This window comes from Peromyscus maniculatus, chromosome 3 (assembly GCF_049852395.1).
Source record: "Peromyscus maniculatus bairdii isolate BWxNUB_F1_BW_parent chromosome 3, HU_Pman_BW_mat_3.1, whole genome shotgun sequence".
NCBI lineage: Eukaryota > Metazoa > Chordata > Mammalia > Rodentia > Cricetidae > Peromyscus > Peromyscus maniculatus.
The window spans coordinates 461785-488467 of NC_134854.1; the positions used below are offsets into that span (position 1 = coordinate 461785).

A 26683-nucleotide genomic window follows, 5' to 3' on the forward strand; every position below is an offset into this window, starting at 1 on the left:
TGTAGGCTTTTAAAGAAAGCAATTTATTGTATTTTACATGATGTTCTATTCCCATATTAGAGCTTACATAATTCACAGTACTCATGGGAGGTAGAGTATGTGGTATTCATAGAAACACAAATGGTGAAATTCAAGGGAATTTGGAGCTTGTCTTGCCAAGTACTCTTTACCCAAGAATGGATCGCTGGGCTGAGTGGTTTTGTGTCCTCCTCAAGGTCAGGAAAGGGGCAGGGCCATGATCCAGTGTGGGGATAAGAACAAGATTCTGTGGCATTAATGAATTTGTTATAATGCTAGAATTCAGGCTTCTGTTATGACATTTATATTCTTGGATTTGTTTCTCAAAGCTGAACTGCTTTTCATTTATAGATATTTATGTGCCATATATATGACTAAGCCATAATGCATTTGTAAGGAAGATGAATTTGATTTAGGAGTCACTTCATGAGTGGAAATTATAGAGATTTTATTACAGAAATATACGAGGCAACAAATTATTATCCCTTTGTCATTTACAGTTCTGAGAAGTTTTCATTTTTGAGCTTCGATGATGAAAGTGTTAAAAGCTTCAAAGTTTTCTAAGAAACCTCTTAATAAACAATATAATTAATACAGTATGATATAATTAATATACAATATGATAATTTAATAATGCAAAATATAACATCCTCGCTATAGTTTTATAGCAATGAGGGTTACAAATGTTTATTTTGTTTCCATGAAAGTATATTTGATAGTCAATCCATAAATTATGCAATTTTCAACTGGTGTGCCAATTTATAAAATTTATAATAACAGGAATAGACTTTTTTAGGTTTTGCTATGTTGTAACACTAAATAAGGCTATTCGAGATAGAGATAGCCACTCAGTGGGTTGTGATTAGCATTTATTAAAACCAGCTGGAGTCCTTGGTGCTTAGGCTCACACTTTGCCATTTCCTTTTCAAGGAACCATTTTAATGGCTAATGATGTGCTCAGTATTCCTCCCACCTCCAGGTGAATTGTCTGTTCCTTATCATCAAAATGTGCAATTAAATACCCTTTAATACATAAATATAGGATATTTATTTATACTAAAATTATTAATGACAATTACATTTTAATGAGCAATGCCATGCATGTGTATTAGAAAAAGATGTTTTTCATATTTTGGGATGCTAAATTAATCAAAAGGGTTTTCTTCTGAAGTGTTTTCTGTCATGTGATTCTGGCTGATGCCAAGGTACCATATACAGTGACTCTGACCATATGTTTCCAAGGTCACTAGCAGGAGCCAGTAGATATTATTTACCAGGTTCCAGTCTCTTGATTCTGCATTCCTAAGATGTAGTGTACTATAATGAGCACTTTTCACACCAAGCTGACATACTTGTTTGCATGGTGTATTGTGCATTAGGAGCTACTGAAGACTAGAGGATGCATCCTATTCACTTTTCAAATGTCAAATTCCAACATAGTGTTCAGAGTGTATGAAGAGCTCAGTTAATGTTCTATGAGTGATGGCAAGTATGCTTGAGCTTGTAGGTAGGATATTGTTTGGCAAGAATATTGGTGAAAGTGAATTCTTCTCAAACTAAACTAGACCTAAAACATTTTGTTAAACATAAAATGTTGGCATTCATATATCGACTGTATTCTCTTACCACTGATACTGTGTTTAATTAAATGTATCAAACAGATATAATGGCCACAGAGATATAATAGCATAGTGCAGTGTCTATACTTAGCTATTAGGATGAAGTTTGTGAGGTATGAATTTGACAAAACTAGCTGGGTGGTCTTGCTCAGTTTCTTGTAAAAGGAAGTTTTAATGTCTACCCACTTCTTCAAAGCACTGGGATATTATAAAAGTGAAGTGAGGTGTTAGAATGTGATGAACTAGTATCTTCTATTCAAATACATTATTTTCCATTTGTTCTGAAACAAATCTTTTAAGGAGAAAATAATAGAGTTAATATGTTTAGGGTGGGATGTCTTACATCTCAAGCTACTAATTACTGTCTATTTTAGATAAAATCTGGTCCATAACTTATTTTTAACAATAATTCTTTAAAGAATGACATTGCTAGCCATTTGTTATCTAAAAATTCCATTAACTCTTCTCTCTTAGTGTGGTTGGAACCCAAGACGTTTTCTAGACAGTTATATAATTAACTCCTTCATATTGCAATATGATAACATAGACCAACTTTTGCTGTGGAAAATGATTTTGGCATTGCCAAGAGTAAATCTTTAAGTTGCTTGAAAGTTGGTTGAAAGAGAATGTTACATGTTTTGTGCCTATGTTTGTTTTATTTTCTTTGTCGAAGCTGTACACTGGTCACAGTAGGAGCCCTGCTCTTAAAGTTGCTTAACTAAAATGATAATATTCTTTCTATTCTCAGTTTCTTCTTCCTTAAACTGAGAATGTCACTCCCACTTTGAGTATATGTTGAAAAACTTCTTGAACAAAGACCACTTATTGAAAGCCAGTATGGAGCTGTGCTGAGAACTAGAATAAAATGCAGCTTGATACTTAATGGAGGTTGCTCATTGGTTTGTAGTCTCTCAACCTTCTTCTGAGATGCTATAGAGTGTCCTATTTGGTGTTTGGGGAATAGCTTAAAAGATGTGTGTGTGTGTGTGTGTGTGTGTGTGTGTGTGTGTGTGTGTGTGTGTATGTGTGTGTGTGAATATGCTTTGCCTTTTCTTGATTGACATGACTATAAGACGCAGGCATGCTTATCTTTGTATAGAACAGTCCATGGTAACATTGAGTGGGGTGCCTTGCTTATTTATTTGCCCCTCACATATCCAATGGATGCTTACATGCATCAGGTTCTACTAGCCTCTACTAATACTCTCTGTGATGTCAGAAACCTTTTGCATATTGTTCACTGATATTATCCCTTGTCTAAAAGGGATATCTGATACATATCATGCACAAAATATTTGTCAAGTCACTGAAGAAGAACAGAGATGATTAATGTCTTCCTTCCCCTTTACTAAACCACATGATGGAATTATGTGATGAATTTCTAAGCTAAGTCACCAATTCTGAAATGGACTTAGTGTAAAGCCTAGTGTTTTTTTCTTTGAATCCAGAATAAGTGAGAAATTTAAGCAATGCTCATTTTGATTCAGTACTGTCTTTGGCATAATGATTTTCCTGGGCAATGGGCTGGAAAATGTGAACTTTTTCTTTCCTGGATCTGTTCATATTGGGCACTTGAGCATGTAGGGAGTTTGAGGCCTTCCTGTCATATTGTTGGCTTCAGTTTCTGGAACTGTACTTCACAATGGCAAAAAAAAAAAAAAGAAAAAGAAAAAAGAAAAAAGAAAAAAAACATTTGTGTAAAACTAAAGTTTCAAAATACTCTCTTAAAATACTTAAATGCTTTTGGCTGTTTTGACCTCCCAGAGGATCTGCTTGTTATCTACTTCTGTGAGGACTTCAGGGTTAAATGTTTGTACTTCTCTCTTTTCTTCCTCTGTCTCATTTTCTCATCATTCCTCCATACCATAGCTTACTCAGCATCATAGTGTTTGACCACAGAGGAGAGATTTGTGAATACCATATCACCCTCTTCCTTGAGATGACCATTGGTTCTGTGATGAGTGATGGTTGTGTTGGCCTGGTATAAACACTGACTTTGGGAGCCTGATTCATTCCAGTCTGCCTCCAGACTGGACTCTCACTGAGGGTAGAGATTGAGACTGGTAGTTGAAGGGCCCCTTGGGCTTGTTTTTTATATAATTAAGTGTCCCCACTGCTATCTTTCAGAGCACTGTTGAGAATGGTCATGCTGGATTCATTCCTTGCCTATACAGGGAGTTGCTTCTCCTATAGCACTGCTTGTCATGGTTCATTTAAGAGTCCAGAATGGAATTTCATGGAGGAAGGAGAAAGGCGGGGGTGGGACAGAGAGATGGAGGAGGAGAGGGAAAAGGAGAATAGAATTGGGTGCAGTTTTACTCTTTTAATTCATGTTGGTGAGGAAAGCACTTTTCTTTTACAGTGATGTGCCAGATAAATCTTCACTCTCATCAAGTGCATTTTGAACTGACAAACCTCCACAGTGTCTTCATGCTGTGAACTTTCCTGCTAAGTCCCAGTTGTATATCACATGAGGAGGTGAAAATATTGTTACAAGAGGTGTGATTACACTTATTTGAACCCCAGAAGGAATTTTACACAATTCCCACTAAAGGACCAATTATAGCATGTCAAATTGTTATTTTATTCATCTCTTCAGAAAGATAGAATGAAATGATGCTATGGGTACTTAGGGTGGAAGTCATGTGATTCTGCTATCTTTAAAAATGAAAAAAGAAGTAATCTGAGTACCATGTTTTGGTTATTTGTACAAATAAATAAGAGTTGAGTAACTCAGATTTTTTTATATTATTAGAACATACTTCATAACTACCAATAATTTCTTATTGTTATACAAACCAATAATTTAAATTGATAGTCTTTTTAATAACAGATAAAGTGATATTTTTTTGTATGTTTGTTTGTGAACTCCAACCAGTTTGCAGTATAGATTCATCAAGTTATACAGTCAGGCTGGGTGTGGTATGCATGTTATAATCCCAGTATTTACTAGGCAGACACAGAAGGATCAAAAGTTGGAGATCATCCTTGGTTACATAGTGGGTTTAAAACTAGCCTGGGCTATAGGAGACACTACCTTAAACTGTTATACAATCAGAAACTTGGTCATATTTATAGGAATTAATTTGATAGAAATTATGAGTTAACTTGATATGTTACCACAAAACACAATAGTGGTTGTGTTGTTTTATTAAAAATTATATTTGGTATTCTACACATGGCTTAGTAAGTAATTTCATTCTAATAAGTTAATCCTCAATTTCCATCACAGTTGGAACTTGGTACTGTGGTATTGTTTTCTTCCTCCATGTACTATACCATTAATAGAGATTTGTGTCTCTATTAAAAATAAGCAATATCTAAAGAACAAATCTTTATCCTTTCAGATATTCTTTAAACAAAACTTCTCTACTAAAATACTTGAAAGCTTTATGGTATCTTATCTATGCTGGTTACAATCTCAGCTTCTGCTGTTTGTAGAGCTTGCATTTCCTTGTACAGTAATTCTCCTGAAGAAGATTTTAACATTAAACAGTAAGATTTTGTAATAAATTGATACATAGTACAATTTAAAAGATTTAAAATCTTCCTTTGTCTTTACATTTTAATTTGTATATGTGGTGAATCATCCTTCAAGATCACCAAACAACAAGGGACTTCTTGTTCCTGCCTCTGAGACTTCTGTAATAAAGCAGCTGTCATCTTTCAGTCCCTTGAGGGACTTCCTTGGTTGCCAAGTGCTGGCTCATGTAAAGCTGCCTTCACCCATTCTAGAATGGTCCATATACAATGATTAATTGTATTGACCACTGTTCTCCAGATGAATAGAACAACCCACATGCGTGCATATACTTGAATAAATTTATTATCAGGCATTTGCTTATATAGGCATGTAAACTGGGGAGTCTCTCAATCTGTCATTTGCAGGCTAGAGACTCAGCAACACCTACAGTGCAACTCTAAGGCTTGAGAACCAGTAGTTCTCAGGGTAGAATGCCTGTGTCCCAGTTCAAGCTGCCAACCCAAATCAGTTCCACCTTACTCCACGTGTTTATTGCATCCTGGCCCTCAATGGATTGGATGATGGCAGCTCATATTGGGGAGGACCACCTGCTTTATACAAACTCCCATAGGAATACTCATAAATAATGTTTAACTAGCTGTCTAGGCATCCAACAGCTTAGTCAAGTTGACCCATAAAATTAATCACCTTAATTTACATGGAGAATTAATAGCCTGGCCTCTGTGGCTTGTTTCAAAGTTTCCTCTCTTCTCACAATTCCCTGTGGAATTAGGACTTGTCACTGGGCCTCAACAAGTTAGACCTTTTCACTGACCATTCCTGAGTCTTCTGTAAGGCAAGGGTGGTTTAAATATCTTTCAAACTCATTTTGAGGGTTTGAATTCTATGGCTCCTAATCTGAAGCAGTATTATCTCAACACTCCAGATTCTAATTCTTAATGAGCTACAGCAAGCAATTTGTTAACTTTATCAATGTCCTGAGATTATTTCAATCCTTTCTTTCATAAATGAATATTAAAAAATAATAGGAGTGTTGGTTTAATCCTCTCCAGAGATGGGTAGAATGTGTCACAATCCACTCCCTGGGTTGTCTTTAATTTGTCCTCTAGAGAAACCATGTGAGGAGAAGCCAGAAATGATTCTACAGGAACATGTTTGTGAAGGACCTAGCATGAGGGCAAGTGTGGCTGGATGGCAATACTGGGTCTTCTACTTCTTCATTTGTCATTTGACTCACCCTAGAAAGTTGTCTTGAGAAAAATCCTGCACCATGTAGACAGGAGCACTTTTTTTCTGCTGTCATTGTAGGGCATGGCTATGAAGGAACAGAGGAAGGCTTTGCTAATGCACAGTGCATGGTCTGTACAATAGTATTTTACACCAAGTATTGCTGGTATTAAAGAAAGAAAGAAAGAAAGAAAGAAAGAAAGAAAGGAAGGAAGGAAGGAAGGAAGGAAGGAAGGAAGGAAGGAAGGAAGGAAGGAAGAAAGCCCTTGGGCAAATTCCGAGTTCCTAGAAATTATTATTTGTTTTCTTATTCAAATTATTTTCTCTTTCATGAATAAATTTCATATCATCTTATAGTCAATTTATATATTTTCTAAAATTTAAATTAAAAAAAATTTATTGAGAATTTCCTGCTTGCATACTTTATGTAAAATTCATGACCTCTTCTTTAATTATTCTCATTACACACACACACACACACACACACACACACACACACACACACTGCTAGTTGATTTAGTGTTGCTCACATGTATATTTGTTTAAGGCTGACCTCTTGGGATTAGATCACCTATCAAGGGCTTATCCTTGGAGAATACTGATTCACCTTCTGTCAGCAAGCCATAGTTCTTATTCTAGGGGTGGGGACAGCTGGAATTTTCCTGAATTTTTATATGAGAGTATATAACCTGGAGTAACCCATTTATAGCTTGTGACAGTAAATTCGCATTGACTTTTACTCTGGGTGTGTCTCAGGGAGCCTCTTTCTCCATTTTGCTCTGGCTCAATGCAGTCAATATGGAGAGCAAAAAAGGAGCTTTTCTCTCTGGTGCTCACATCCTACTTAGTTTAATGGTCATTGCCTGATGTGATGGGTTGTCACACTACCTTTGCAGCAGTTGGATTGTTTTCTCAGAATATGAGTCCTTAACCTGAGCCAGTTGTACACTGGAGGCCCAAAGTGCACAAACAGAACTGTCTCATCCTTTTCACAGCTCCAGGGATGGACCTGACTGGGGTCCAGTGGTCTGGGCTGTCAGATGGAGAAGTCACAGCTCTATCTCCACAAACACATCATGTTTGTCACATACAACTGAATAGAGAGGTGAGGTTATTGCATACAGCTGAACAAGCAGGTGGGTTTATATACTGTGTCAGCTAATTTTGGGTTTACTTGACACAAGCTAGAGTCATCTGGAAGGAGAGAACCTCAGTTGAGAAAATGCCTTCATAAGATAGGGCTGTAGGACATTTTCTTCTTAATCAGTGAGTGATGGGGCATGGGGCAGTCCATTGTGGGTAGTTCCATCCCCAGGCTAATGGTCCTGGGTTCTATAAGAAAGGAGGTTGAGAAAGCCATGGGGAGCAAGCCAGTAAGCAGTACTCCTCCATGGCCTCTGCATCAGCCCCTGCCTCCAGGTTCCTGCCTGCTTGAGCTCCTGCCCTCACTGCTTAACTCCTAAATGGGACTGTGAGTGAAATAAACCCTTTCCTTCCCAATTTGCTTTTGGACATGATGTTTCATTACAATAATAGTCACTTTAAGTAAGACACATACAGATAACAGGTTTGTGGTACACATTTAGATTGTGGATCAGTCTCTGTAAGGGAGCAGCCTTCAAGCTGTAAATATATGAAGGAAGAAAGCTATGGTGGATGTTTTCTGCATACACTATCAACATTTGCACTCAGATCCAAGACGAAGGCTTTGTCATTCCCTCTGAGCCTTACCTCAGAGTGGGAGGGAGGTTTTGCCATTCCCATGGGACTAGAGTCCCTGACATGGCCTTGCCCATGTCAACAACACACATTCACCAAGGGCTTTCTCTCCTTTGCACACAAAGCTTCAGGAGTCTGTAGAGATCATTAGGGAACAAAAATCTCTTTTAAATCTGGTTTCCTACCACAGTAGCTCCCAAAGTGTTAGGTGGCTGGTGGCCTCCAAAGTCTACCAGGTCATCATGGGTCCTGGGACCCTCATTTGAGTATTCATGGCTCCCTGGGTAGTTGACAGGAGCACTGGCTGGGAAGACCAGCACAATGATCTCCAGGGCTGCCCAGAATGGAGACTGCCCTGATTCCTGGCAAACTGTTACAGGAAGCAACATGTAACTGTTTTCATAACTTTTCCATCATAGTTTGTACCATTAATACTTGAATAGTATTTCTGTTGCAATTCTCTTATTTTAAAAAGTCAAATTTTAATTAAAATGTGTGTGTGTGTGTGTGCGCGCGTGCGCGCGCGTGTGCACGCACACATGAGCAGAGGTCAAAGAACAGTTTGATAGAATCAATTCTCTCCTTCTATCTTGTGAGTCCTGGGAACTAAACTCAGAATGTCAGGCTTAGAATCAAGAGACTTTGCTTAATGAGCCATCTCATCAACCCCTATTTTAAAATCAAAGTCTTTGAGATACTACTTTTGGACTGCCTTTAGAAAGGGACCTATATAATTGAGGCCAGGAAAAATGCTACTGCATTTCTCCTCTCTATCCTCTCCTGTCCTGTCCTGTCCTGTCCTGTCCTGTCCCTTTTCCTTCCGTTCCCTCCCCTCCCCTTCCCTCCTCTCCCCTCCTTCCCTCTCCTCTTCTCTCCTCTCCTCTTCTGAAATATACTCATTTTGTTCCATGGTATACGCAAGTGAGCAAATGCCACTTCTCAGAACTTGGGATATTTGATGGTGCTATACAAAGAATGATGGATGGTAGAAAAATCAGATCTGTTGAAAACTCCATGTTTCAGATCTGAACATCAAACATCCTCTCAGTGTTGATGGTTTGATGATGATGAGTATTGGAAGTGATAATGTGCTGCATTTTTGAGAACTGTAACCTTCTTATTGGTTTCCTACAATGCACTTGGGTGATGTTATGACTTCCTCTTCAAGGTCACATAGGACCCACTCTCAGGTCTGCAGACAGCAGGTTCATTTTCTTTCACATATCACTTTGTTTCTATACTACCAGATCAATGCACACAAATCTGTCATCTCCCAGGTCTGAGACACAGACCACTCACCCCTAAGTCTCAGCTTCTTCAAAAAGTAATAACCATGACATTGCTTACAAATCTGTTCTTGTAACAATACAACAAATTATAGTGCCACAATACAGATGAGTGCACTACAGCCTAGATAGCTTTCTAACTAATGACATCCTGGTAAAAACAACGTGGGGAAGCTGAGTCCATTTCAGTGGTAAAGTCCTCTGTATTACCATAGTCCCTATTTTATTTTTACATCTATTATCAAGACACATTTTTGACCATATATTCATATGTATCCAATCATTTCTCTACCTGGCTGATGGGCCTATGAAAGCAGAACTGTCTCTATTTATTTTCCTATCTCAAAACTTAAACTGTCAACCACAGACCTTACATTTATTCATCCAATATATGTCCACTGAAATGTCTATGTAATAAGAAAGGTATAGGTATTGGGATTGTTGTGATGAGTAGAAGCAGCAGGATTCAATGGTTGTTGGGTTCTAGTGGAAGGAGGGAGAAGGCAACACATAAATATTGCAGTCACTGTGGTTGCTGCAGTACAAAGATAAAACAGGAGACAAGGGACCCAAGGAAAGTCTTCTGAGAATGCACATTTACAGAAATGATTGGGAAGCACTGAGTATGGAATGACTAAACATTGAAGTTTAAGTCAAGTCTATAAGCTTCCAGAGTTCTAAGTATCTTAATTAAGTTCCTAATACTCGATAGAAGTGCTGTATTTATGTGTCTGTCAATCAGATTTACCAGGAATAACCTGCTGGGTTTTTTAAATGAGTCTTTAAATTTGCTTTATCTTATTCATCAGTGACCTGCAGCCACCAAACCATTATGCTTACAGGTATAGTCAATCAAGGCTGGGCATGGTGAGGGGAAAGTCTGCACTTAAAGTGTTCTGGCTGTGCAGTGGCACTTCAGCCTCCAGCAGCCTATTGATGCACCTGTTTCTGTTTCCCTGTCAGGGAAGTGGTGATGACAGTAACCTCAGGGTGCTGCTGTTAGCTGTGGTGATGGAACCACAGAATGGATGAGAGCAGAAAGCAGTGATGACTAGGGGTGTGCTTACATAGCAGATGATCCTTAGTGATTGCTAAGGAATGAAACAGGGAAAATTATACAAGTGGCAAACAACCAGTCAAGAGATGTTGGAAAACAGTTATAAATTCGGTATTTTTTTTGGGGGGGGTGCTATATGCCAAGCTTGTATACAATTGTTTCTTGCAGCACTGGGTGCTGTAGAAAATGAAGCTAGTGCCCCTTGAATCATACTCTGTTAGTAACTCCTCAGAGTGAAATATCACAGCAGAGACACAATGGACAAATTCCCCAAGGAGAGGCCCTGTCTCCTCTTCCTAGGTGTTTAAACTAAGGCAGTTTCTTCTGGAAATAAAAATATATTATTGAATGCTATGTGGGAAGTACATCTTTTATGAGGACTGAATATTTGTCTGAATCTCACTTTATTTTTAAGTAAATTTTAACATTTGAAATGATTGATTTTTAATATGAATCAGTGGACCATCTGGGACCATGGCTTGTTTGCCATTTATTTCTGTGTTTTGATAGATCTCTTGTGCTACTTTTCATTGTTATCCAGTGTTCCACTCTTGTCTGACTTTCATATGCACGTCTTGTCTCTCAGCTAACTGATGAAACTGCTGAGTGCAGAAAATCTTTGAATGCCTATATAGCTCCTGAAACATAGCAGACCATGAGTGCTTATGAATGGATTAACTGTCTGTCTTTTTGAATGATGTAGAAATAGAAACTGTGAATGAGTTTCAAGGCTAAGGAAGATATTCTAATCTTCTAATGCAAATCACTGGAGAAGCAGTCCCTGTATAACTTAATACAATATCCATAAGGTACCAAACATTAAAATGCCACGTCCAGTGGATTTTCTCCAAAGGTATTGGTTCAGCTGAAATAGATTAAAAATATAGTCTCTACAGAACATTTGGCCAGATTGGCAAGTATAAGGAGAAGGGCAATAATTTGAAAAAAAGTGAAGTGGACATAACCTTTTGTTAAAATCTAACATGCCTAGCTCAGAATTTTATAAACAAAAATCTCTACCAGGTCCTCAGTGAAAAAGTCAGCCACTGAATTCAGACTAAACCATATGTGAAGAATGATTCACCTGAAATGGTTATAATGAAAAAAATTCCAACTGCCATTTCTTCTGGCTCTGGAGTTGGAAGTAGTCTCAGAATGATGCCCAGGATGTAACAGGCCTTTAATGCTTAAGTAGTACTTAAGTAATCCTGGCAATTTAATTAAAAAGGCAATCATATTCTGAAACATTCATTGTTCCTTGAAGAGTTGTCACAGTTTCATGTTGCCCTTCAGCAGTTACCTTATATTGTCATTCAGCCATTCTTGATTTTCAAGGAAATTGTAGTTCTCAGCATTTTTCCAGTCTTGGTTCCAAAATTTTTCTCAAAGATGTGATCTTGGTTTCCAGTCTCTCAATGGATCCCTATCCACAGCACATGATTTGTTTGGATCTCCATCAGCTTCCTTCTTTCTGCTGATCTAAATATCAATCCTCAATCTCAATGCTAGACAGAGTGGTAGCTGCAGTCTCCTTTTTCTCTCCTCAGCTCTAGAAACACAGCCTGATGGATGTTCCCTGGGGATTTTGAAGACACCTGCTTGGAATCAACCCTACCCATATACCTGCCAATCCTCTTGAATTATCCACTTATTTAATCATGTCTTCACAAAAACTGGTCACCATGACTGAATCCATGGAAGCATACTTCGTGCCTTCCTGTTGCGTCACTGTTTATATCAAATCAACAGGAAGCATCATTGATTCTAGCTTGGAACTTCCAACAGAGCTCTCTCTGTTCTTCCTGTCTTACATATTGTTCCCAACCACGTATACCAATAACCTTCTCAGTGGGATTTTTTCTTCCATTCTTTACACTTTGGGTCTCCTTGACATCAGTAGTCCCCATCTGTTTTCCTCCATGAAATGCCATGTTTAGGCAGCCAATGTTTCCTATGGGCCATCAAGGATTTCTCCATCCCTTACATTGTTCTAGCAGCTCTTTCCTGACATTTCCAATACTATTCTCTACATGCGTTTCATCCTTTTGAGGCCAACCAAATTATACCTCTTCAGAGTAGTCTTTCCTGACCACTGACTGGCCAGCCAACTTAAATACCCTTGTTCTTCTTCATAGGGCTTGCAATAATTCATACTTATGTACTTACTGTTTACATGAAGCCTGATTTACTTATATTTCTAAATTCTCTAAAGGCAGAGGCCATGTCCATTTTATTAACCATTGTATCCTCATTCCTTACACATATTTTATAAATACTGGATAAACCTTTGCTCTGTAATGAATTGATCACTATAACTCTCCCTGGTATACTAGTAGACTGGCTAAGTATAGGAAGCAGCAAGGCTATGAACAGCTCTGTCCCCAAGGACTAAAGAATAAGGTTAGTACATTTCTGTGACGGTGTGTGTGTGTGTGTGTGTGTGTGTGTGTGTGTGTGTGTAATATATTCAAACATATATGAAAAATAATCATTGTTTACTCATCCATTCTTGCTGTACACATCAGGTCTGATACCCACGTTCAACCAGTTGTCTCTTGTTAGGCTTGGTTTTCTTCCTAAAAGAAAGCTTATCTCTTTCTGTATTGTTAGTGTTAAATGAATTCTGTTTTTTCAAGATAAAGTCTAAATTATGTAATGTCTTAGTTCAGTCAAGCTGCTGTAGTAGATTACAGTAGGCTGGTGGCTATTAAACAATGAAATTTATTTCTCATACTTCTGGAGGCCAGAAGTCTGAGATCAGAGTGCCAGAAAGGGTAGATTCTTCTGATGGTTCATTTCTTAGTTCAAAGATAATTTTTTTATTGTGTTCTCAGAAGGCCGGTAGTGTAAGAGGGTTCTCTGGTCTCTCTTCTCACTCCTCTTTCTCTTCTCCTTTCTCTATTTCCTTCCTTCTTCCCTCTCTTCCTCCCTCCTTCCCCCTTATTTCTTTCTTCTTTAAGAAAGGATACTAATTTGGTTCATGAGGGCTCAATCCTTGTTACTCAGTCTCCTTCCAACAATGTTGTCTCAATGCCATCACACCAGGGATTAAGTTTCAGTGCATGATTATCTCATATACAGTCCCTCGGAATCCTGACAAATGTATTCTTGCTCTGAACCTGGCCATTCTTGCCAACTTCAACTTTAATCCATTTATACTGTAGGCTGACATTAAGCTAGCTCTTTCACACCGTGTAATCTATTATGTATCTCTCATTTTCCCTCACACAGTGGTGTGTGTGTGTGTGTGTGTTCCTTGAAATCTGGCTTTTTCAAGCTCTCATTTTCTTTCCTCTCTGCTCCCATAACATGATGTATTTTTGTAATTCTCCAGTTTATTACATATTCCATGGCAATTTGTTATAGTATCTGTCTCCAGATTAGATGATATCTCCTAGATTAGACAGATTTTGCAGGATCTAAGGCATAATATATAATGGTAGCCAAGAATTGTTGAGTGACTGGTTATTATTAGTTGTTGATAGTAAAAATAGCCTTGCCTACTGAAGCAGTGTCACAAATGACAATTCATTCTTAGCTGACTCAAAAAAGCCCATTTAAGCTACAATGCAATAAAACCTATAGCTAATTCTATTTTATCTTCCAGTGTTAAAATATGTTTTGTCTATACTCCACTGCAATCAGGAAATCAAAGAAAAACCAAATAAAACAAAACTCTTTCTCTGACCCCTATCTTGGAGTCTCAGAGGTAGAGTCTTCTCTGAATACCTCTTGGCTTCTAATTGTTTTAGAAAAGGCTGAAAGAAGAGTCCCAGATCCCTCCTTCTTCCTCTCTTTCTGTTCTTCCCCCCTTTCTCCCTTTCTTGGTTTTGGCTCAAGTAGCTATTTTGATTTGTATGATGGAAGCCTATGTCGACCGAAGACTTGAGTCTTTGAGACTTGTTGGATAGCCTTGAAGACTATTGTCTCATAATGTACTCTGCTGATGTGTGAAGCAATGCTATGAGCAACACGACGAAATTAACTTTAAATGAGATCTACTAGTAAAGGAAAACAGACAAAGGGTCTTGCTATTTGATAGTAGCCTCATGTGCAATATATAGTGAGAGGTAATTTTATCACTTGCATTTAGTTTTATAATAAATAAATGTAAAATGTCCCCCTTTTCCTTCCATCCCCAGGATCTCCTTACAGATCTTAGAACAGTTACTGTACTTCTCTAAACCTTCACGATCACCACCATGAAAAAACAACAAATGTTTAAATTTGTGAAAGGAAATCAAACTCATATTGATGTTGTTTACTTACTGCATATATTATAATAAACAGATACAATTACTTAAAATAGGCCAGAATGGCAAATGTTTGGAAAAATAATACTTTGTAGTAAATAATGTGCTTTTACAATGCAATTAACCTCATTAAGTTTTAATTAAATAATTGCCTTTTCTGAAACAACTCTTTTCCCCCTCAAACAGGTGGTGTTTGCATTGCTCAATCACAGAAAATCCCACGTGAACCAAGACCTGGAGAATTTGAAAAAATTATCAAACGCCTGCTGGAAACACCTAATGCTCGAGCAGTGATTATGTTTGCCAACGAGGATGACATCAGGTGCTGATTACTTTCTTCCAGGCGATAGGATCAGATTTGTGCCCCACATCCTTTCCAGACATATTTTCTGAACAGTGTAAGAAGCTTGTGAGAGTCACCAGAATTGCTAGTTTCTTAACCCAAAGATAACCTTCTGCTTCTGATCCAACAGCCTTCTTACTTCTATGTCAGCTATGCCTACAGAGTAAAAACTGGAATTGAGAGAGATGAGATAATTCAGAACAAGAGACAGAGTGATGAGAACAGGTCAAGAATTAGCCCAATTAACACATGCTGGAGTCTCAGCCGCATTTCCTTTAGGCGATGATAAGACTCGAGCAATTAGAATGATTGACTAATTGTTTAACAGTGACCTACTGAGTATTTTTAACTTTATAAAACTGGTTGTGTTGGTTTCACTTTTTGTTGCTATTACTGAATACCACACACTGGGAAATTTATTAAGGAAAAAAAAAGTTGTTAGGGCTCTTGGCTCTGGAGATCCAAGAGTATGGGTCTAGCTGCTTCTTGGCATCTTTTAAGGGCCTGTCTTCTAGGTGAAGACATGGAGGGCGTTATATGGTAAGTCAGAGAAGTGTCTCACTCTGGGCTCTGCTTCTCTCCTCAAAAGGACATTCATGTCATCCTGGTGGAACCCACATTCCTGAGTTACTCAAACCTGATTTCTCCCAAGAACACTGCCACCAAACCATTAACATATGTATTGAAAAATTAAGTTTCCATGATACATGGAATTTGGAGGACACACTCGGATCTGCGCACTGGTGTTATGAGCTTCATAATTGTAGTGATTCTCAATAAATGACATGCGTTTGTTTCATTCCATTCCTATAGGAGGATACTGGAAGCAGCAAAAAAATTAAACCAAAGCGGGCATTTTCTATGGATTGGCTCAGACAGTTGGGGATCCAAAATAGCACCTGTCTACCAGCAGGAGGCGATCGCAGAAGGGGCCGTGACAATTTTGCCCAAAAGGGCATCAATTGATGGTAAGGTTGCAATAAGGATAATTCATTTCATTTCAGTCAAATCACAGTTCAGATGCAGTCTGTGGACATAACTTGGTTAGAGTACATATAGCTTTGGGTTTAAACCACAACACTGGATAAAAAAAGGGAATGAAATATTCAAAGTTATAATTCAAATATGAGTTATACCCATCATTGATGATTCTGAATGGAATGTACATACACCTCTGTTGGCACAGTAGTCATATCCACTTTGCAACCATTATATGCTAATAAGTGTACTTTAAAGATTGTTTTCCTTATAAAAGAGTGCTAATATTAAAATCAGACATTTCCATGATGCTAGTTACTGTAGTTTACTTTTATACACATTTTTTTTTGGTTTTTTTGAGACAGGGTTTCTCTGTGTAGCTTTGCGCCTTTCCTGGAACTCACTTTGGAGACCAGGCTAGCCTCGAACTCACAGAGATCCGCCTGCCTCTGCCTCCCGAGTGCTGGGATTAAAGGCGTGCGCCACCAGCGCCTGGCAACTTTTATGCACTTTAATGGGCATTTATGAGGGTTATAGATTGTTGGAGGGAAATAATTTGAATAAAACACCAAACACATTATATTAATTGACCCTATGGAAAAATTGAAACAGAGAAATTTTGGAGGAAAACTTACTTAGATATGGATGTTTTTTCCTAAATATTGTCTGAATACTCTTGACAATGACTTAAATTCCTATTTTTAACATTATCTTCTGAAGTAAGGTATTGTTTCTAGATGTCTTCCCTTAAATGAGGTAGTTACCTGAGAAAACTAATCATTTAGACTACTTAGCCATGACTCTACAAGATTGTATCAGTTCTAATTGCCTTATTGTTAGGAGAGAGAGAAAAGGATTATTTATTTGTTATATATATGTGTGTGTGTGTGTGTTATACATATATAGTATGTATATATTATATACGTATCACCTATAATCATATATAATACATATAATAATTTATAATGTGTTATAAATGTTGTTCAATAAAACATTTCTTCAAAGTTATGGTGGTATTTTGTTTTGGTTTTGAATGAATACTGAAACCATACCTTTTTCCTCTAACATAGGGTTTGATCGATACTTTAGAAGCCGAACTCTTGCCAATAATCGAAGAAATGTGTGGTTTGCAGAATTCTGGGAGGAGAATTTTGGATGCAAATTGGGATCACATGGGAAGAGAAACAGTCACATAAAGAAATGCACAGGTAGACACACATGTCTCCTTTGTTATACTTGTTTTCACATGACCTAAGAGAGGAAGTGTTTCTCTGTGTCATGATAGGGAATCACCTGTTTTCCCATGTCCCATATTTCCTTAGCAGGGATGAACATGAGCTCATCATTCAATAAACTGAAGCTTGTTTATTGTTTCTTACACTTTATCAACAACCATTCATCAAAAATATACCATGTAGGCAGCATTGGGGTATTTCAATTGTATTTGACTAACATATTTTAAGTATCTTCTTTTGGGAAAGTACTTTAATGTGTTTTAAGACAGGCAGTCAAGATATGGTACTATTTTCCAGGCATTCAAACACAGTGAGAGTAATTGATCATAAGTTGTTGCAAGACAAGTGTTTTTAAACTATTACAATGCATTCCTCCATTATACTATTATTCGCAATCTAGCATAACAGTTATTCCCCCAGAAGCCCCAGCAGCTGTGATTTCTGATGCTTTTAGTTTCTATTGCTTGTCCTTAAAAGAATAATCCTTGAGTGTCCCTCTTTAAATGCAAGAACAAAACTATTTTATTTGCAGAGAACATGGTCATGTACATAGAAATAGTACCTTTAGCAGTTACTACTAAGCAGTAAATTTAATAAGCTCATAATAAAAGGTTAATATAAATATTTATCTGTGACATAATTAGAATCTAATATATCAAAACTGATATTTAAAGAGTATTGTTCATAGCATGATTTTAAAACCTCAGAAATCGTTAGGGATAATGACACTGAAAACTACAAGAGTTGATGTGATTTTTCCTCTTCACCTATATTTTGAGATGTCGTACTTTCTGTCTATCTTGCATCTTGTTCAAATGAAGTGGTAATATGCTAAATGTTAGTAAAGCCATCTAATCAGAAAGAAAATGAAGATGCAAAAATTGGTGCAAAAAAAAATCTTACTTCATGCTTCCTGTGCCAAGCATGGAGGGAAGGAAGTGAGACAAGATCCATGTTCATAAATTTACACATGCATCTGAGGTGACAGGAATGAATTAAGTAAATATGAAAGTGAAGCAATATTTCCAGATGCTGAGATAAATTTAGAAGAAATGAAAGAAAAACGAATATGAAAGCGAGGCAGGATGGAATTGGGAGAGAGGATAGCAGTTAGTTTGTGTGGTCCAAGGGTGATTCACACAGGGGTGACACTTGAGAGGATACCTTGCTATCATGTGAAGATATCAGCCCTGTGAAGACAGGAAAATAGCAGGGGCTAAAGCTGGAATGACTTTCTTTTGATTGGATGGAAAAAAAAAACCCAACTGTTGGAAGCCAGAGTTTGAGAGTATGATGATTAAAGAGAAGGATAGCACTGGGCATATGAAGGAAGAATAAGGGATGGTCTTCAGAGTTTCCAGTTGAGAGTTGTGGGCTTTATCCTGCTCACATGGCAGAGCGACTTGGCTTTTTACTCAGAGGAATTGCTAAGATGGGAGTTTCATGAAGATTCTTTTAGCAGAAATGTAAGAAGGTTGAGAGTTCAGGGGAAAAAAGAGGGGATGTCAGTGAGCTCAGCCATAGTCCTGGTGATTGACAGCCACTATCAAGGGCAGTATAGTGTATATACAGGGTGAATACTCTGGTGATATAATTAGCTGACTGAGAAAACAACAGAAAGAAATAGATGCTTTGGGAACTAACTTGGACTTAATTTAGATACAGTCTGTGCAGTTTTTCAGTGGGTGGCAACATAAGGTCTGGGACCCTATGTGGAGTTCACTAAAAGTTCAAATAAAGTCATAAATAGAGATTTTGAAATTAGACACACGGACAGAAGTGCATTTAATCATCAGAGAAAGAATGAAGAATGATAGGAAACTCAAGGGTGGTGTCTGAGTTTGGCTTCTGTCACTGCGATAAAACACCATGACCAAAATCAACGTTTGGATGAAAGGGTTTGTTTCATTTTAAACTTCCATATCATAGCCCATCACTGAAGGAAGCCAGGGAAGAGAAGTCCAAGGGGAATATGGTGGCAGGAACTGAAGGAGAGACCATGAGGGAATGCTGCTTATTGACTTCTCTCTGTTACTTGCCCAGTTTGCTCTCATAAACAACTCAGGACCACCTGCCCTGGGGTAGCACCACCCATAGCAGGCTGGGTCCCCCCACATCAGTCATTCTGGGTCCCCCCCACATAAGCCATCCTGGGTCCCCCTACATCAGTCATTCTGGGTCCCCCCACATCAGTCATTCTGGGTTCCCCCACATCAGTCATTCTGGGTCCTCCACATCAGTCATTCTGGGTCCCCCCACATCAGTCATTCTGGATCCTCCCCATATCAGTCATTCTGGGTCCCCCCACATCAGTCATTAATCAGGAAACACATCATAGACTTGCCTACAGAACCATTTGATTGAAGTATTTTCTTAATTGAAGTTCCCTCTCCTCTGACCCTAGATGGTGACAAACAAGAACTATAACCAGTATGGGAAAAGAGAACAGAATAGTGGGCTTGAGGGAGGGAAGTGAACTGAGTGTTGAGATTATTCTTAGTCTGTGGTGGGGAAGACACAGCACTCAGAGTTGCAGAGAGATATGGACCAGGGAGAAGAAATGCGAGAGACACAGAAACCCTGGGGGAAAAGTAGAACAGAAGAGAGGAAGAAAAGATGCTTCGAAGAGAACTTTAGCAAATAAATAAATAAATAAATAAATAAAATATGCTAAGAAAATCTGAGAAAAAAAATTAAAGGTAAAGGTTTGAAAAGGCTCTAGCACATAAGCATGTTTTCATATAAAATTGGAGAGGAACTTCTAGAGAAACTCCAGGGCGGGCAGTAAGAGGCTGGTATTACTCCTAAGTAATTATCTTTATTTTGGGGAAGTATTATATTTTATATAATACTTTATATATAAAAACCAGAGTGGGAAATTTAGTGATTAATAAATGCTAATTCTCAACTTAGATATGAATAAAGTTCAGAAAAGTACATGGCTCCAAGTACAATGCATATTTGGTCACCGGAAGGATTTGGGAGAGTACCGCCAAGATGGAAGCAAAGGAGGGTCCTCAGGTGAAATCATGGAGCCCTCCTCTGTGACTGACTGGTGGATGACCAGCGAAGGCCCAGCTTCTTAGAGAGGAGGACTCATAAGGAACAGCCGGAAATAAAGGACCAGTCAATAAAGCTTAATAAGAAAAGGCATCCATTACTTTTCCCATCTCAGTGAAAAACAACAACAACAACAACAAAACCCCACCCAATCAAAACAATAAAAGCCAGGTAGGATGTGCTTTGGTTCACAGTTTCAGAGATGCCATTTTAATGGAGTCCGTGGCTCCACTGATTCCACTCCTATTGTGAGGCAGAACATATGGAAAGAGAATGTGGATAAGGAGGTTGTTCACCTCTTGGCAGATACACAGGAAGCAGAGAGGGAGGGAGTGGGAACTGGCTGTGGCTTCAAGGGCACACCTCTACTGATCTAATTCCTCCTACTCTCCCCCGCCTCCCAAAGCTTTCAGGGCCTTCTCCACTGGTAGTGCCACCTGAGAACCAACTATTCACAAAATGCCAGGCTATTGGGACAATTCAGATTCAAGCCACAACAGAGAATTTATATATAGAGTGGCCTGTGTTTCTCACTGATATATAGGAGCCATGAAATATACCAGCTCTTGAAACAGAGAAACTTACTTTTCCTGGTGTGTGTGTGTGTGTGTGTGTGTGTGTGTGTGTGTGTGTGTGTGTGGTAGGAAATTGATTATTAATCTATCACACACATTATTAATGGAATCACCAGGTTTTCCTAACTCCTATTTTCCAAGTAAATTGAGGCATGCAGTTATACCACTGGCATCTTTAGATGACATATGCTTAGTATATTACATATACTAATACTACATTAGTATATATATATATATATATATATATATATATATATATATATCAGATATAAATACTTGTTGAATGAAGCTTTGGTGGCAGGTCTGCTTCATAGTTCCTTGAATTATTTGGACATTGTTATAAATGTAATAATTTGCTCAATCAGAACTATTTTAGTGCAATGAAAGTGGTGTTTAAGTGCTGGGGAGAAATGTGGCTTAGGGAAGGGGGTCAATAAGATTTTCATTCAAATCCCATTTAGGGGACACTGAAGTAGCTTGCCTATACTTTCTAAAAAGCAATGAGTGGTGCTATAATTTACTTTAGGAAAGTAACTGGTGAATGTTTGCAAATTGTAAGAAAAGATATTTGTGCCTTAGATTATTGTCATAATCCATTTTCTTCTCTATTTTGGGGAAGGAGGGAAAATGATAAAACATGTTAGTGGTTAAGTACTTGAGAGGAAAAACCACTGTATTTGCATGAGTTAAGGTTTGCAGGGTTTGGAGATTATTTTTTTTTAATTGACTTTTAAAATTTTAGGGCCACAGAAATGGATCAGTGGGAAAAGGTGCCTGGCACCAAGCGTGATGACCTGAGCTGGGTCTCTGAGATCCACAAGGTAGAAAGAGAAAACTGATACCTGCAAGATGTTCCCGGAGTGCCACATACCACCCCACCCATAAGTTTATTTTTCAGTTCTTGTTTAACCACTCACAATGAGAAAAAGGAACTCTAAGAATGAAATATTCCCAAGGATACCCTCTCCCATTTAGACCATCACTTGTGGATTGCATGTGTTGAGTAAATTTTATATTAGACTATGGTAATTGGTGACTGTAGCAATTTGCTTCCATTGGGGGTGATGCTGGCAATATATTTACATGGATAAGAGTGTGCTTCCCAGCAGCATTGGCATCTGTCTTATTAATTTTTGGGAGACAGAGTATCTTCCAGCAGTGAGGGGCATCCTTTTCCTAACATTAGTGTGGTTCGGGCAGTTCGAGATGATTTCCTCCCCCAGTGTCTCAGGAAAGCTTTCAGAGAGATGTGTTAGCACTTCTAACTTTTGATATGCTGGCCAAACTCCAAGTGAGGTAATTCCTAGCATCCACTTAGCTCTTTATGTAGTTATTATTGCTTCTGAGAGCTGCTGAGTTCTGAAAGCTACCACTACTTAATCCTACTTAAAATTCCCTTTGTCTTTCTCAAGAAGAGAAAAAGAACTCTCCTATACTTGTTATCAGTGATGATGGCTGCTATTTGATAGACATTTATCTGACCTTCCCTCCTTCCTTCCCTCATTCACCTCAGCGTCAGTGTCTGTCCACTCTCCCAAACCCAGACACCCAGACACTCCTGAGCAGTGTGTCTTCATTGTCTCCTCATCTCCACACATTTCCCCCCCCCCCCACATTTCTCACTCTGGCCCTTGCCTTGACTTCTTCCCCATTGTTTTCTATGTTACCTCCTTTTGTTCTCTTTCTCTCTCTTTCCTCTGATCAGTCTCTTCTGTGACTTGACTTTGTTCAGCAAGATTACTACTGGCAGAAAAGGGGTTTTCTTTAGAGATGTCATGTGCTTCATTTAATGACTGTCTTTTCCACTTAGTGTTTTCTCCTGTGAGGGCCGATAATGAGTATTACAGGAACCTGTACATACATTTGAGCACTCATCTCACAGCTGGGCTGTTTTTCAGCTCACATTGTGTCTCTGCATTTATTTCTGCATCAGGAATTAAAAATGTCTTTGCTATTGTCAAAACACCAAGAAGGCCAATGAACTCCATCTACCTCCATAGAATTTTCTGGTGATTCATTTATCCATTCATCCATCAGCCATTCACCTGATGATACATTTGACTAGACCACTGTACGACAGGCACTATGCTCCACCTTTATAGACAAACAGTGCTCCTCCTTTGCCCCCCAGGTGGTCATGGATGAATATTATCCTTTTAAATCTAAAATTATTCCCTTGTTTGTTCTATTTTGATCCTCAGCCAGCCCACTGGGGCACACGGCTTAGCCTGTATGCAGCCGACACTGAGGTTATAAATGGTGGTGAGCATATGCTACATGAAATGGCCTATTGATTCTTATTTATGATGATGGAAATAGTGGTAATGGAAAAAGCAATGCACAAATATGTTTCTTCCTACAAACAAGCAATTTTGTCAGTGAACCAAATAGCAGACACAATAATTAGCTTCTGGAAAGGGCCTGTCAGTTTGTTTCATAGTGCCAGAGCGACTAGGTAAGTTTTCCTGGATCGCCACCTCTCAGCAGCCATTTATTTTCTATGGAAGGCTCTGAAATGAGGATGCTCTCCTCCATTCTCTCAGGGCTCCTGAGGCTCTGCAAATGAATCAGATAGTTAGCCAGGGATCAGATTTCTGCAATTTGATTTGGTGATTCCAAATGAAAAGAGGCCCAAATCATAATAATCTCTGAATTATAGTGTGCTCTAGTAGTCTCGTTTGTCTGCTTGCCCAGACTAAGATTCCACCAGGAAGAGTGTCTGCACATTAGCACTCTGAGGTGGCCATTGGCCGATTTGCTTCTGCTCTTGGCAAGGAAAAGAGCAAAAATTCCAGAATGACTTATTTATTCCATTTCTCAAATTCTGTATTGAATTCCAATAGGTGCATCTGAGATGGCAAAACAGGCATTGATTTCAGACATACTAGATTTTAGAACTCAGAGAGAGAATGTAAAATCAAAATCCTTCTCCAATCTTCTAGATAAAGAAACTGGAAACCAGGGAAGTGAATTATTAAAACCACTCCAAGTGTTAAGTCTCAGAGCTGTAACTGGAATCCTGGAGTCTAATTTGAATTCGTCCTTGTATTTTACCCTCAAATGGTTATTTCCTTACTTCATAATTTTTACCATACTGTCCAAAATATTTTTGTTTGCGCCTCTGTCATGCTTTATGTATATTTTAGCAACCTTTCTCATTGCTATGACCAAATGCCCAAGAGAAACAATTTCAAAGCATACAGTCTATCAGGGCAAGATGGCCATGGAGTCTGGGTTAACTCTGTCTGTGGCAGCTGGAGCTCTGACAGTGTGGCTTGTTAGATCTCATAGGCTAGAATCAGAGAGCTGTGTATGAAATGGTGCTGGGCTGTATTCAGCTAAGCCGGCTCCCACCCCACCCCAACCACCCACATCCTTCAGCCAGGCCTTGCTTCTGAAAGGCTCCACAATTTCCCAACACAGCATCTCCAGCTGGAAACCCAGTATTCAAATACACGAGCCTGCGGGGGACTTTGCATATAACAATAATGCATCGCTGGATTTTAAAATCACTAGCTAGAAAATGAAAAAAAAAAGCAAAGGATATAGTTGGTTGTTATCCAATCACACAGAAAATGGTAAATATTTTAATATTCTTCATATGGCCTTTCAATTATATATGTGGTTTTTGCTAGTGACTCTGGAATACCTCGAAGGTTTTTATATAGTTCTGTGTTCCCCAGCCATTTATAAGAACAGAACTAAGACTCAGATTTTATAGCTCCAAATCCAGTGACACTGAACTAAAGCAGGCTACTTTGCTAAATTATAGTTAGTTTGCCTAATTATTCATTACTTTTGAGCAAAATGAAACCAAAACAAAAACCCCAAATCACTTACTTTTAAGATCAGTTTTGGAAGAGCCATAATTATACCAGTACCTCTAGAAAGGACATTTGCCCACAAATTACCCATGTGCTTTTTTAGGGTGCAGATTTAATTTTGTGGGTCTGGGACGGATTATCCTATATTTCTAAGCAGTTTCCAGGTGGCTTGAGTGCCAGCAAGCTCTGGGGACATGATAGTTAGCTTACATTGATATCAATGCCACCTGAAACTTACTGAGCAGAATAAATATTCAGCTGTACTAAGGATTACAGATAAACTCAAAATGTTGCCTACACAAGATCATATAAATAAAAATTTTAATATTTATCAGCAAATGCAAAATTATGCAATCAGTAACCTATGCTTCATACATTATCCTCAATAAATATGTAGATCAGTAAGCTATGCAGGTGTGTGTGTGTGTGTGTGTGTGTGTGTGTGTGTGTGTGTGTGTGTGTGTGTTTTCCCATAAGGAAATTTGAAAGTGGAAAGCTTTAATTTAACAAAATGCATGCAGATGCACCTGCATTTTTAAAATCTGTAAAGATTATAGACCTTGCCACATCAAGGACAAAAGAAACTCTGAAAATGTCAGAAAATGTACTTTCAATTCTAAGTGCACATAAAGTACAGGAGTTAGAGGTGTTCAGCGGCCAGCTCAATTCTTTCATGTTGGAGAAAAACAAACTGGGGTCCATGTGGTCTAGGCGAACTATCTAAAGCCCTTTAACTGTCTGAAAGCCTGAAGTCTGATTGATGCTTGGTTCTTTCTTTGTTCCTGTCTTAACTCTGAAGGTCTTTGCCAAAATGGGGCTGAGTTACTTTGACCTACTCCACTGATTTTCTTGGGTTAGTAGCCAAGTCTCTCAATGGCTATCCATGTTATTTATTCCATCTGTGTTACTGTGAAGGGTCATATTGAAAATCTTAGTCTGGGAATATTAATTCTGTTACCAAGTAAGTATGCCTCAATGGTCTGTAAATGCTAACATTTTCCAGACAAGAACAAAACAGAAAAATGCCCATTTTTAATGCTAACTAATGCAATGTAAGACTTGATGGTACTCTATTCCTGTAAAGACCACAAGACCATAGAGTTAGTGGGGTCAAGTGGGAGCTGAGCATGTCCAGATGATCTCTTGGATATTCCACTGAAACACTCAGATGTGGAGAAGACCTAAGCAACTGAGTGCTCTTTAAACAGTTTCAGGATCAATCTTGGGATTCTTTTAAACTGGTGTGGTTTAAGGAAATGCTATAGATATTATCATTTGATGAACCAAGAGAGCATTAGCCCAAACATTTAGGAAAACACCTGAACAGAAGAACTATCCAACTGAACAACAATAACCACCACCACCACCACCACCACCACCAACAACAACAACAACAAAAACAACAACAACAACAATAACAACAAATTAAATATTTAAAGGCAGAGGAGAGCTAAAACAAAGTGACCTGAGCTTCCTGGGTGTAATGGAAGAAACTGGAGAGTCTGAGGGATCTGAGGATGTTCCGGTTACTTAGGAGGTTTGTGGAATGCTGTAGTCTGTTTCACATCTCCACTCACAAAGAACATGCTTGGTGAAGACAGTGAGGAAGATCAGGCTAGAGCAACAGTGGTTCTCAATCTGTGGGTTGCGACCCCCAGGGTTGAATGACCCTTTCACAGCACATACCAGATATCCTGAACATCAGATATTTACATTGCAATTTGTAACAGTAGTGAAACTATAGTTATGAAGTAGTAACAAAAATAATTTTATGGTTGGGAGTCACCACAACATAAGGAACTGTTTTAAAGGATGACAACATTAGGAAGGTTGAGAACTACTGTGCTAAAGTTTGCTATTAGGCAGGGCTTGTGTCTTCAGAACTTAAAGTATACTTACTATCTTATAACTTTTAGATAAATTGGTCAGTAATTATGGCCTGCTTTATATTTTGTTTTAAAATCATTGCACTTATTCTATGTAAAGGGACCTCACTATCGCTGAC

At 38.4% G+C, this 26683-nt stretch overlaps 1 protein-coding gene across 6 annotated transcripts in view; it reads left to right on the forward strand.

Annotated features, from left to right (window-relative positions):
• The window catches only part of Grm8 (glutamate metabotropic receptor 8), an 805417-nt gene that overhangs the window by 357309 nt on the left and 421425 nt on the right, over window positions 1-26683 (forward strand). For all 6 annotated transcript variants that reach the window (XM_006996266.4, XM_042272849.2, XM_076566128.1 and 3 more), the window contains exons 4-6: window positions 14850-14985; window positions 15820-15974; window positions 17055-17192. In XM_006996266.4, coding sequence (XP_006996328.1) covers window positions 14850-14985; window positions 15820-15974; window positions 17055-17192 — 429 coding nt within the window. The remainder of the gene's footprint in view (window positions 1-14849; window positions 14986-15819; window positions 15975-17054; window positions 17193-26683) is intronic.